Here is a 14214-nt window from a genome sequence, read left to right as displayed (position 1 = left end):
GTTGATTTTCTTTCTCCTCCTGGTTCTCCTCTAAGGATTGTCACACAACTTAGATTTTACAGGACATACTTGTTCAGAAACTATCGAGTCTTTAATCCCTCTGGTTTTGGTATTTTCTTGGGAAGGAAAAAGACCCTACGTTACATTTTGATATCCCACTTCAGAGGTTATTGGAGTAAAGAAAAACCTAGTGAAGCTTCATTTTAAAGGATGAAAAAGAATTAAGATCTCAGCAACCTCAGTTGAAAAAAAGATTAATGACTGCCTGCGAAAATTAACTTTGCAATGAAAAACAGGATCCTTTCTATCTCCTTCCAGGTATCTTAACAGGTTTACTCAAAACCCTTTAAAAGCAAGAGGGCTTTTTCAACAGAGAAACTCTTTAGACTGAAAAGAATACGATAACCTCATTCAAACACTATTGTCTAATTTTTACTATTTAAACATACGAAAAAATCATGCAGAAAAAAATTGCTTCAATTAAAATTCTAAATAATGTTAGAATTGAACTTTTTTCAGTGCTCTCCCCAAATCGTGCATCCAGGTCAGAGAAACCTGCTGGCTGAGAGTCACTTTGCAGTCAATGGGAAGTACCTGCACTTACTTCAGTCCATCACAAAAGAAGAACGGAGTGTATTTTCTTCAAACTATCAGTACCAGAGTTGGGCTTTCATGTTACAGTGCAGTGAATTAATGGTTTGCATCAAATGAAAATACATAAATGGTGTTATTTCTGATAACAATATGGGGTAATTAGATCATTAAATTTGCTCTATAATTCACAGCGGCACCAACACTGACAACTATTTGCTACAAGTTCTCCCATTCCTAACCCTAACATCTAAATACACTGCAAATAAATAATTCTCAGAAGGCACGTGCATGTAGGAACTTTTCACTGGTATTCAGGGATATAATCCAAGCCTATCCATTCATTTATTCCATTTTACTGTTACCTTGATAAAACACTGATGCGGCCCAGGAGCCCTACTCCACAGAAATTATGTCCTCCTTTTATTACTAAGGTGATGCACCTTCATACACCCTTGGCTGATCGATTTGCTATAACATCTTCTGGGTTGCAGGAAATCTTTTCCTTTTTTTTTTTTTTTAAAATCAATTTGTTTGTGGCTGTGCCATTCCTGAGAGAACATAAAGTACACGTTGCAACTCAGCAGCCGCATGAGGAACTTAAAAAGACATAACTGGAAACCACGACAAAGTATTCAGGGCTCACCCAACAGATTTCATGCAATCAAAACTATCACAGGCAGTCGTAGTTTCAGGTACACACAACAGAGATTTTAAAGATGGCAAAGAGACAGGTACAAAGACATTTTTATACCATATACAAAGGAACACATAGGCATGCTGTATACACAGACATACATACGCAAATACACACTATATACACTACAATTTATCTTTAAAACAAATGCTTGTACACTTATTTTATGAAAACTATCTGGTGGGAAGTAATTTAGTATTAGAAGGATTACAGAACATTAGAAGTTACTGGAGTTATATATTATAGACCAAGTGGAAAATTTGATTTAAAAGCAGAGTTGCTTCTGTGCAGCACAAACATACATTCAAGAAGGTAAAGGGAAAAAATGTCAAATTAAATAGACATCTATCCTTAATTTTAGACAAGGCAATTAAGCTAACATTCTGAAAAATCAAATTTCATTCAAGTAGTATTTAACTGCAGGGTAGTAATGGAAACTGTGCCATATACAAAAGCCATGAAAAAGCCATATATACTGAAGAGTGCAGCTGAATCAGTACTGCTGCAGTAAGTCAAGACACCACCCAAAACCCAGATTATGTTTGCAAGCTACAGGGTAAGTAGAGGTGAAGATTATTTTGCTGATAGCAGAAATTCAGCTCAAATGATTAGCATATTGAAGTGTCAGGAAGAAAACAATTTGCACTCAAGCCTGACTACTAATCACCTTCCCTGTATGAACACGGAAATTCAGTGAACCCACTTGGACAGACGAGGCACGCAGATGTTGCCTCTGCCCCATACTTAGAGAAAAAAGTGTTTTTAACTTCAAAACACAACAGCTTTCTTGTATTGAAACTGAAGAGGAAATTATAGCAAATCCAAAGAAAGAAGATTTAGTACTGTCTCTTAAAAATGTACCCTAAAAAATACTGCAGTTTCCTTCACAAAGGAGACAACTGCTCATTTTCCTCCTCTTCTTTGCACTAGACAGGCAGTGATTAATGCAATCTAGCAGAGGAAGAGAGGAGATGGCATTTGTAGAATGAGTACAGAAGACAGAATAAACTTATTTCCTTTCCCTATACAAGGAACAAATTAGATTTCAATTAAATAAATTTTATAAGCAGAAAAGTAACTTCCTCAGGTGGAATGTTGCTGAACAGACTGCTTTCTGGCTAGACAGCATGCTAAGCCATGTTCTTCTCTGCCCTGGCACTCTCTTAGTGAATTCACTAGGCACAAATACATTTGTTTAGCTTCTACTACACGACAGTTTTCCAACTTACGAGTTAGTCCAGATTAACACTCTTTGACAAAACGTATTACACTTTCAGAGCTGGATGGACGCCTGGATCACGGAGGCAGAGAAGCCCAAAACAACCTGAGACAAGTACTGAGAATTAATTGGAAATTAAGCCCTCAATCAACACAACACCACTAAACCTTTTCAGGGTTGAGATGTCAGCCTTGAAGGCTACTTATGAGAAGCCCTGAATGGTGGAAATAATATCTAAGAACATCAAGGACTTCCCAACCATACTATTTTTGCAAGCCAGTTTATCTCTGAGGTAAAAGGAGAAGTGAATGGCCTGAACAACTACAGTAATTTCACCCTCTCAAAGGTACACAGAGCTAACTCCGCAAAACACTTCACTGGGCACTTAAGTACTTGATGAATAAGGTCAAAGCTGCTATTTGTTTTACATCCTATCCAGCATAACTTGACCATCCTTAATGGGAATCTTCACTGGTTCCAGCTGAAGCTTGCCATCAGCGATGGCTGGATCCAGCAAACATCTGTACGCAACAGAGCCTGAGGGATGCTTTGAAGTATTGCAGCGTTTATATTTAAAAAAAAACCAAACCCAAAACAACACAAAAGATGCTTACTTTGTTAGAATTTAGTCAAAGCAGGAGCACAAGCCAAAGGAGCTCCAACATCTGTGCTGTCAGTTATGGAACGAGGCTTGAACAGCTGCTGAGCGCTGCAAAGCCTTGCTATCAAGCTTTTTATTACAGCTCAGTGAAGTCAATGGGACTCCTCTTGCCCCAGTCATTACTGCTGGTTACAAGGGATGCAAAACACAGCATGCTTTAAGCCAGATTCTCTTACTATTAAGACTCACTTATAATCTCTAATCAGAAAACTGAATTCAAAGATGTACTTGGACCCACTGCCTCCACATTAATTTTTATGCCATTTGGAAGGAGACTAAGCAGCCACCCCACTTTATTCCTGACCTCCCTTTTTCCTGGGCAAACCCTGATGGTTGCAGCAACTTCTGGGGCTGCACTACACAGACTAGAGGAAAGTGACATATTCCAATAAAACCTTCCTTCACAAAAGGTTTTCTTTTCATTTAAGAAATCATTGTTGGGGAAAAGCAAGCCGAAAGACTTCTTAATGATCAACTTAAAATGTAACACAGTGTGAATATCTAAGAGATGTAATTGCTGTAGCATGTTTTGATCTATGAGAATGTTTAGAAAGTTCAGATTTTATGGAAACGCTCTTGACAGGTCACATTGCTCGGCTTATTTTTCAATCCTTCCTCTGTTGCTCACTAGAAATTTTAGAGGTAAAAAAGAGAGGTCAATAAAAATGTAATCAATTAGCTGCATCTCAAAACATTGTGATTCAAGTCTAACTGGACAAACTGGTCTCTGTTTGCAATTTGATAACATAAAACCAGGCTTCCGTTCACACTGGGGCACTGCAGCATGCCAATTAATGCAAAGGCGTACTACGGTTTTGGAGCAATTAATTCCACAGTGCTGAAAACGAAACCTTTTAAAATTCTGCAACCCGTATCAATTCTTGTCCATTAAATTTTTTTAATTAACTGGCCCTGTCATCAGCTTGCTTTAAGTATATTCTAAGCACTTCCAGCTGTCCCTCAATACGGGGTCATTTCAAGAGACTCAAAATAAGACTGAATTCACTCTTTATGTGGCAGTTAATAGTCTTTACGTCCAAGACATCAGTGCTTAGAATGCAATATATGAGCAAACACAGACCAACTCGCAAAACCGGACTATGAATAACAGCACTTTTTGCAGCAGTGAAGGTTAAAATGGGAATAATCATAAATGAATCTGTTGTCAAGCATGGGGTTATTCAGTGCTGTGTTTGGGTGCATTCCACTGGGTCACGGTTTAACCCCAGCCAGCCAACTAAGCCCCACGCTTGCGCAGCCTCCCCAGGGGGTTGGGGGAATCTGAAGGGCAAAAGTAAGAAAACTCGTGGGTTGAGATCAAGATAGTTTAACAGGTAAAGCAAAAGCCGCGCACCCAGGCAAAGCAAAGCGAGGGATTCCGTCACCCCTCCCCGTGGCAGGGGGTGCTCAGCCATCTCCAGGGAAGCAGGGCTCCATCACGCCTAACGGGGACTGGGGAAGGCAAACGCCATCGCCCCGAGCGTCCCCCCTTCCTCCTCCCTCCCCAGCTCCCTGTGCTGAGCATGGCGCCATGTGGTGTGGGACATCCCTGGGGTCAGCTGGGGTCACTGTCCCGGCCGTGTGCCCCCAGCCCCTTGTGCCCCCCAGCCCCTCACTGCTGGGGTGGGCTGAGGGGCAGGAAAGGCCTTGGCTCTGTGCAAGCCCTGCTCAGCAGGAGCGAAACCACCCCTGGGTTATCAGCGCTGTTCCCAGCACAGATCCAAACCACAGCCCCACACTGGCTGCTGTGGGGAAGAAAAGTAACTCTACCCCAGCTAAAACCAGCACATAATGATATTCTGTAAGGTCTCTATTCTATTAGCAAAGGACTGTAAAAATGAGAAGATGAAAATAATACCAAAGAATGACATTGAAAAGAAAACCTTTTTTAAATCCTAACATCCTGAATATTCAAATAGCACACCATGCACCAAGTTATGATGTTATACAGAAAATGCAGTGACTCTAAGCACTCTGTATGGAAGAAAGTAAAAGATAAAGAGATGACTAATGACAATTAGGTTGGCAAAATGTGAAGAAAGCTTTGCAAACCTTAGTAACCACCAGGGACATTTACTGAAGAGTGTAGAATCGGACCTAGAGTCTGCCACAGAAGAAAACTGAGGCTTTTCTGTAATATTTTTATACAATAACAAATACATAAACTGACCTCATATACTACTAAGCACAATAACAGGCCATATCCTGAATACTGTAATTTAGAAAGACTGGCAATGCATGGGAGAAACAAGACATCATCCTCTTTTCACAGAATGAAAATGGCAGCAGAAGGCGAATGTTTTGTCTAAAGGTCACTGAGTAAACCGGCTGAATCAGGAATAGAAATTACATCTTTTATGTCCCAGTCCAGAGTTATTTCATAAAACCAACTTGTCCTGTGATGGTTTGATAGAGAAAAATGTTGAAGTGAATTACTGAATTCCTACTGTATCTCTGCTAGGGATACAGTTTTAGCTATTTTTGAAGAAACATTATTATTGCTTGTGTATTTACACATTTTTAGTCAAATAAAACATTTCAGATTAAGTGTGAAGTAAAGCCACTTACAAACTAGAAGATCTGACCTTTCTATCAGCAGATTTTATTTTCTTTTCTGTGTTATTAGAACTGCTGCCACAGCCCATTCAAATTATTTGCCACTGTTCTGCACTCAGTATTTTATTTTCTGTTGTTTTAGTAAACACTCTTGTGGTGCTCTCCTCTAAGTGGCTCTTAAAACCTAAGTGAACTATACCGTGAGTCAAGCACTACCAGATCCTTCCCTTCACGGAGGGACTTCTCACGTTGTAGTTCCTGGAATTTCCAACAGGGCTGATCCTAATCAACAGGAGAAAGGTTTGAAGCTCCTAAAAATGAAGCAGATAAATAATTGGAAAAGCAAGAACAGCGGGTGAAGACCAAGGCACCCATAACATTTCCTTCACAAAACTGAACACAGTAGCTGAGGCTAGCTCTTCTTGAGCAGGATGAGAAATAGCAGTAGAAATAAATACTCCCCAACTACAGAAAAACAAAGTTAACATTTCACTAAGCTGAACTGAGGTAACATTGACAAACATCACATTTAAAAGTCTCCCTCACATGTCTAACTCATCAAAAGCCACATGGGCTAATGTAACAGACAAGAATTGATACTGAAGTTGGCAGATTGCCTGATGGAGGAATAAACCAAAAAGCCCTCTAGGAAAGAGAAAGGGCCTAATTCGATGCACTTTCAAAGGCTTTGGCAGAATGATCCCGGATATGAATGCTGGGTCATTTTGTCTGATGGAGAAAAAAAACCTGTGTCAGCCTCCAAAATGAACCAGATCAATCTCAAGAAAGTCGCACATATGAGTTTATACACTCACGGGTAGAAATAAGGCTTGGAATTAAGAGGTGGTGCTTGAGAAGCATTTGAATAGCTGAAAACCTGACCAGACTTCCAAGCGATAGCAAAGGCGTACAGGAATCAGCCTTAAGCTCTAGCAGTCAGCTCAAAGTCAATTAACAAGTGGAAACCAAAACACTGACACTACCATAGCTACCTTTATTACATGCTTATTTCCATAAGCACTAAGCTCACCCCATGTAATGCAAGAGACACTGACAACCCTGAGTAACGAATCCCTGTGGAACATAATAGTTACAGAAGTGAAAACTCAGACACATTAAAACAAGACTGAAGAACAGTGATTATTTTCTAATCAGTGATAGCTGCACCACCGGTATTCTCCCATTCAGTCCCTCCATAAGTTTGTGCACTGAGTTTCTGACCCTCTTAAAACACCCCTCACACAATCATAACCTTAGGGTATGTATAGTGAGATAAACACAGCAATCAAGGGTAAGAATGGTTCTATCATCATCAAAATCTAGGATAATCATACTCTCGGGACATCTTTGCTCACTACATTTTCATATTTCCATTAAACATGACACAAACATCAGGGGAGGTTATGAAACGGAATAAAAAATAGCTGGAAAATAAAGGGAATACAGCTGCACAGGTGACTTCCTGACTTTTTTTTTTGTCCTTCTTTAAGGAAGTATAAAATTGCTCCTCAAAAATCAAGAGATTACAAATAGCATTAGGATTTGCAAAATGTCTTTGAAACATACAAAAGAGAAACATCACCGAAAGGCCTGTTTCAGTAAAGACCCAGGTTCCTCTTGCAGTTCAGCAGACAAGGTCAGACCCATCGGTCACCAGCACAGCAGGAGACACCTCCTAAAGCAGCTGCCACTTTAACAGAAGTTACATTTCAGGCAGAAAGTATGTAAGTAGCATGTCCAGAAATTAAATCATGTTTTAATTTAATACAGATCACATATTTTCTTCCTAAAAACTATTAATTTTGCCCTGTATCAGAGAAAGAAATAATTTCAAGTGAGAAAGATCTGTAATCCCGCAGAAAAAAAAAAAATGAACCATCTTGTTTTGTGAGAAAAGAGTAAGATCTTTTATGTAGTAAGTTCTGCAAAACCTTGACTGGAATTTCTTCCTAACTACATAACACTTAGAGATAAAAAGCCAAACTGACGTACATTAATATTTACAGAGCGCTCTCCGAACAGAGTGACATTAGCCAGTGTTTGCGTGCTGATCTTGCAGAAATTTGAGACCGCATTGGGGTTCCTCCTGCTCAGAAAATTAGTTAATCACATTTGACATTTGCTAGAGCCACAGAATCTAGAGAAGAGAATTGTACCTGACATATTTTAACATCAAGGAAAAAGTAATCAGAACATCACAAATAAATTTCAAGGCTGGATTCAAATAGAAGCACACTGAAGCGGTACGTAGAGAGTCACACCCAAGAAAAGATAAACTAGCAAAGAAACGGCAATACCATAATAGGTAACAAAAGCACTCCATTTTGTGGGCACAATGAATTGATTGGTTTTGTAACAGCCATAGATTAAATTACTTTTCATTCTCAAAGTGTTTCAATTCTTTCTTCTGTCAATGGCTATTTCAGCGCTGAATAAAAGTCATTATATTACTTAGGGGGCTGCACCTTCATCATCTCTAGCATGTAAAAAGCAGATTTTATTCCATGAGCAACTCATATTTCTAATGACAGGCATGTCATAATACTATGCCGTCTTTGTCAAAAGACTAAAATGCTTCTTTTCTGTCTTGAAATATGTAAGAAACTAGGCATGTGAAGGCAAGAGATCATACTGGGACACAGAATAAACAACAGCAATGAAGATATAAAGAAGCCTCTTATTAACACTGGATTAATTAGCCTTAATAAACTAGGGCACAAATATTTTTGACAGGACAGGAAAGCAGGTCATTAGCATTGATGAGATGATATAAATGATCTTCCTAAGACATGTAGAACAGACCCGCTCCAAACGATACTCACAGCTTGCAATTAACCACCAGCCAGTTTACATCTAACATCCAGTGGAGAATATACAGTATTTGCACACAAGACGGAGACTCCTTTTTGCTCCTCAAATCTAATGCAATTTTAAGATGAATAAGTTGCTAATAACTAAACACTGAAACAAAAACCTTTTAGTATTATAAAGATTCAAAATTAGGCACAAAAAAATTGGAGTTTGAGAAACCTTTTAAAATGGATTTTCTGTTGGAGGCACAACATAAACAATGATTTGCATCAGTGATTATCTTAATTAAACTGCTGTTTACATAAGTAACATTGATTTACTTTAAATGTTGTTCGGTGTCATTAGACCATTCATTTAATTGTGCAAATTTCCTTCAGCTCAAGTCTTCTCCCACCTTCAGCAGGCTGTGACAGCACCTCAGCTGTAAGAAGTGCATCCAGAGCAGATTTAATACTACACAAGCTTTATATAAGTTTCTTTGTAGATACATTATGGAGCACAGTTCAGCCCCGTCCCCTGTACAAGGCATGTAACAAGGATTTCACTCAAGTCAGCGTAGCCAAGGTTTATGACCATGTTGCCTGTTACACACTTGGAAAAAAATACATACTGTGACCCTAGGAGGGGACACGTGCCACCCCTGCTATACACAATGCTTTCGATATGTTCACTAAAAAGAAACTGCATTCCCTCCCCCTCTTCTTTTTTTACATTACATTTCTCACTCGAGGAGGAAAGCTCCCTCCTGATGATACAGCGACCAGCTGGCTAATCTGGTGCTGAAGGTCTTCACTAGAACGTAAATTCAAGTCAAAAGAGCTACCATTGCTGGGGAAAAAAAAAAAAAGCTGGAAAACCCACCCCAATAATTCTGAAATTAGCAGTGACAGATGTTCACAACAGAAATCAAGATTACTGGCCATTACCACCCCCTGATTCACCCTGTAGTAATGCTGGAAGAAAGTAAGCTTTGTTTGATAATATTTAACAGATTTACAGGGGGGTTTTGAAATTCTGTGTTTCCAAGAAAACAGCTCAGCCACAAATGATTCTATTTGTTCCAGCACGTCACCATCCTGGATGATTCCAGTGATCCACTCAGGCCTTAAAATCCATGACAACGGTACTGCTACACAAACAAAAGCAAAGAGTTAGGATCCTCCATATTATTTTTTTAAATGTTTTAATTTCTTAATTACGAGTGAAACTTGACTTCCAAATTAGGGATGCCCAAGGAAAATGGGACTAGTCTAGGAACCAAGGCTAAGGGCAAAAAAGCTCTACATTTTGCCTCCTCCAAAATACCATTGAAATTAAATCAGAAACCCTCTTTTTATAACCACGCATTTTTAGCTGGATTTTGTTGTGTGTTTTTTTTTTTTAAGAGCAGGAAAGACGTAAAACAAAACACAAAACATGTAGTTCATTAGCTTCCACCTTTAACTTCAGAGAGGGCTGCCCCGGCTCTACATGGTCAGGCAGAGCCAGACACCACTCACCCTCTGGGACACAGAAAGGCTTGAAAACAGTCTAACAAAGTAGCCTGCAGAGCCGCTTTCACATTCTCCTCTTGAGAGGCTCCGAGTCATTGACACACATCTTCACCCTGCAGAGCAGTACATGGCTCCCAGTCTCTCTATTAACAGTTACTTGGAAACTCTGCTGCCGTCGGTCTTTGGCTACAATTACACTCACACAGAGGATTCCGAAGCACCAAGGATATCAGTGCAGCAAAGCAGGACATTAACCTTTACAGGGATACCTACTGCCTTCAGAATCTGGACATGCAGAATAGGTGTGGGGGATTTGTCCGGCAGGGCTTGCACAGCGTCGGGGGGGAGCAGGCGGTGCGCAGCACCCACCCTGCTCGTGCCGCCCAAAAGCCTCACGTGTGCCTGTGTCACCTTTTATTCTGTTTTCATTCTTTATGTTCTTACATCACAGAATAACACAAAGCCTTCTCTCATCTCTATAATAGAAGATAGTTCCTCTATTGAAAAAAAAAAAATAATCTCTGCGTGAATTTAAAGTTTCTGTTTAAACATGCACAAAATATTAACCACATACCTCAGTACTTAAATGGCCAGGGCAAATTCTTAAAACTAAGAAAAGACCAGTCATACTGTGGAGCAATAGCCACTAAGTACATTTAAATACATTCATTTGAACTTGTATCACTGCAGATTTTCAATTACTAATTATTGACTAGTAATTACTAGTGATTGGTGCATGTGTTGGAAAGAGAGATATGTATGGCATGATAAACTGATCTTATTCAACTTCACTGGTTTTTTTTTTTTCAATATTATATCACATGAAAGGAAGGAGGAAAAAAACCCAAAACTCTATAAAGAGGAAAAAAATAAACTAAAAAAATTTCTGAGCTATTAATCTTTCCTGATAATGAAGTATTTCAGGATGACTTCTAAAACTCACTTTCATTTAGATGCTTCATTTATTTTAATCTGGGAGATAATTAGAGGGAAATCAAATTCATCTCCACAGCAGAATATTTACCCAAGATGCAGCTTAGACTTCTCAGTATTTCCCCCGCGTGTTCAAAATTGGCATCATATATCTTTAAAACTTTATTTAGATTAATGTCCGTTACTTAATTAGCATCAGAACTAGATTCTACAATGTTTGCTGCTGGTTAGCTGTCAGAACAGGAATTCTTTCAGATTTTTTTTCTATTAACAGGCCAAATTTTGCTTTCGCTGCTGCCAGGCGCAATTAGACTAGCAGAAGTATTACAATGGATAGGTAAACTACTGTCCAGCTTTCTATCTCCAGTCAATTATTTAGTTGTTATCTTTGTCCTGCAAAGAGAGTAACGATGCCATTGCTCTGCAGTTACTGGTAGGAGTGTTTGAAGAGGGAATGTGGGAGCACACACCAGAGTTGGTTGAAATGCACCAAAACGAGCGAGAGGCAGAACACAAAGCGAAAGCACTACAAAACCTTTGCTAGTGAAAATGAGGCAAAAGCAACTGGTGCTCAGCTCCTCTCTCAAATGCTTTTACTTTGGTGTAAATCTCCATAGGTGATCAGAATGGGGTGCTTTACTTGAAGCTCACAGTAAGATCATGTCTCTCTCAAGAAGTCCTGTGCACCATCCGCAGTGCAATAAAAGCTACTGGGAAGCAGAAGGGGTAAATCTCAGCTGAACAGGGGGCACTTGTCACACGTGAGCTCCTGCATATCCACACAAGAAGTTATCAGAATATTGCCCTTTGCAGCAAGAAATAGGATTGGCTTATGGTGAAGACACGTAAATATTCATCAACAAGATGCTCCGTTAACCAGATTATCCTAAAAAAGAGCTGTGTCACTGACAAATTCTTGCTGTGAAGAGCCAACTGTTTATCTCATCACCAACTAATCCTGTTATAAATTATCTAGTACTCTAAATGTATCAGAGGAGAATCCTCAGTTGAATGACTGTTCCACATACACTGGCATTCTCCAGGAATTTATTTGTAATCATCATTTGCCTTTTTCCATATCTAATATGTAGTTAATGAATGCCTGACATCATCTTCAGCATAAAAATAAAAAGACGTGACTATGCAATTACAGCTTAAAAAATGATCTTTTTTCAGCTCCGTGTACTAATGCAATCTTAATCGTGGAAGTCAAGTACAGACAACACACAGTTCAGATTGCTTTGCAAGACATCCCGTATACTGACCACAGCAACCGCCATGCGTGGCACTGCCCTGAAAGAACAGTTTGATCTTAGGATAATATGACAATTATACAGAACTTGTATTATCAGTCACGTCTTGCTCACAGGACTCTGTCTACAAAAGGACAGCAAGTTTGCCCCTTGAAATCATTATAGAACTTGAATAACATATTTAAGCTTGTCACTAAGTGCCATGAGAAGAACAAACCCAGTGTTGTAGTGGGGAGGCAGGCCTATAAGCAAGAATTTCTAGGGACAAGAAAAAAAAAATCTCCCTTTCATGTGTTCAAGGAACTGCTTAAAACAAGGTGTTTCATCAAAAATGAAGAAATTATTTCTCTCAGCATGATCCCACCACAAGTATTTATGTGCACAGTGCTTCAGGCGGTTCCTCGTGCTTCCAGATCATAGATTTAACGATGTTTATTGTCACAGATCAAGGAAGCCATTTCTAAATACAATAGTCACATTTTTCAGCTCCAGTGGCGCAATTCATTGAGTAATTTGTGACTTTCAAGCTAATTAATACACAAATTTACATCTCATGACTATTTGGAATAAAAAAAAGAGGCCTCAAGTAAAAGTACAAATAAATAAACCCGAGTTACTAAATTGTCTGCATCAGTTCTGAATCAAAGGTAAGATACTTCAGGGGAACTGATAAAGCCTGATTTACTACCCATTTGTGGACCTTTTCAGTTCCCTGAGCTAGAGCACTTGCATGGCTCCCTCCACACGTCTGCGTTCCTATAGGGAAGGAGCACGTGAAGCGGTCAGCGCCGAGCTGTAGGAATGCCATTTGGTCGACGTGCTGCTACTAGAACAGAAAATATAACGAACTGATTTTTTTCTCCCTGACCTTCCCCTGGCACATCCACAAATCCAAGTACTCTTTCTGTACCATGCCACCAATTAATATCCTGCAAGCTTTTTTGAAAGGGCTAACATTGTAGATGTAAAAAGAGTCACACAGCAGGAACTCATGGTCCTGGATAAACTAACATAATTGGGGGAGGGGGGAAAAATCACTTTTGTAATTATTGCAAGGCGCTAATGGAAAAAAAAAAGGCAAGTCAACACACTTACTGGACATCTTTTCTCTTTTTCTTCTGAGGGTCCACTAGACGAAGAGTATCTCTAATAACAGCTACTTTCACTTCTTCATCAACAGGGCTTGGGACATTTTCAAATACTCCAGGAGAAAGCTTTAAATTACAGAGGGAAACAATTACCCAGCACTAAGGATTATTTATTCCACATTTGCTCAAGCTTCATGCATGTTCTATGTTTTAAATACACGGTAACAGATTACAAAATACTTCTTAACACACAAATACCTTAACATTTTCAGAATGATATTACAACAATATTTGGCAAGTTACTCTAGTAAATTGAAATATTTAAAAAAGATTGTTGCCAGTGTTATAATTTATATTATGTATATAAACATGAAAAAATTATTAGCAATCCCCTAAACACAATTAAGTCAACTGCAGGGGACGATGAGTAAATGTATTTATGACAAAGATGATGGAGAGCTTTCACAATTCCAGTATGTGATATTTCCAGTGTATACTATTAGCAGTGATTTCAAAACAGAAAATTACAGAGAACCTTGGAGATTTCATATTAGCAGACAGCTTTCATCTTTCAAAGAAGGAAAAAGCCCAGAAAACCAAATGTAAACAATTTCATTCCAATATCACTATCTTGTTCAGTCTTACCTCTTGCTCATGTTCTATTCTCATGCTGGGGTTTGCATTTACTTCTAGTAACATGGGCTTCAAGTTTTTCATCAGGAGAATGTCAAACCCTAGAATCTGTGCATAACAAGCAATGCGTTACTTCCATTCTACTCACAGTGTTCTTCTAGAGAACGCAACAGTCATCCAAACATCAACACTCAGGAGAAAGAAGCATTTGAAGGACAAAGGAGAAGTGACTGAGAAATATGTTATATTGCTGAATAATTACTGATACCATGTCTTTGA

The 14214-nt window shown here is 39.1% G+C and overlaps 1 protein-coding gene across 6 annotated transcripts in view; it reads right to left on the bottom strand.

The window, feature by feature from the left end:
- TTLL11 (tubulin tyrosine ligase like 11) overlaps positions 1 to 14214 on the bottom strand; it is a 53828-nt gene that overhangs the window by 21350 nt on the left and 18264 nt on the right. For all 6 annotated transcript variants that reach the window (XM_064469175.1, XM_064469176.1, XM_064469178.1 and 3 more), the window contains 2 exons: positions 13948 to 14043; positions 13310 to 13428 (listed from right to left, as the gene is read on the bottom strand). In XM_064469175.1, coding sequence (XP_064325245.1) covers positions 13310 to 13428; positions 13948 to 14043 — 215 coding nt within the window. The remainder of the gene's footprint in view (positions 1 to 13309; positions 13429 to 13947; positions 14044 to 14214) is intronic.

Source organism: Phalacrocorax carbo, chromosome 18 (assembly GCF_963921805.1).
Source record: "Phalacrocorax carbo chromosome 18, bPhaCar2.1, whole genome shotgun sequence".
NCBI classification, from domain to species: domain Eukaryota; kingdom Metazoa; phylum Chordata; class Aves; order Suliformes; family Phalacrocoracidae; genus Phalacrocorax; species Phalacrocorax carbo.
The sequence above is the reverse complement of the archived record's forward strand: the minus strand, read 5'-3'. Positions and strand labels throughout refer to the sequence as shown.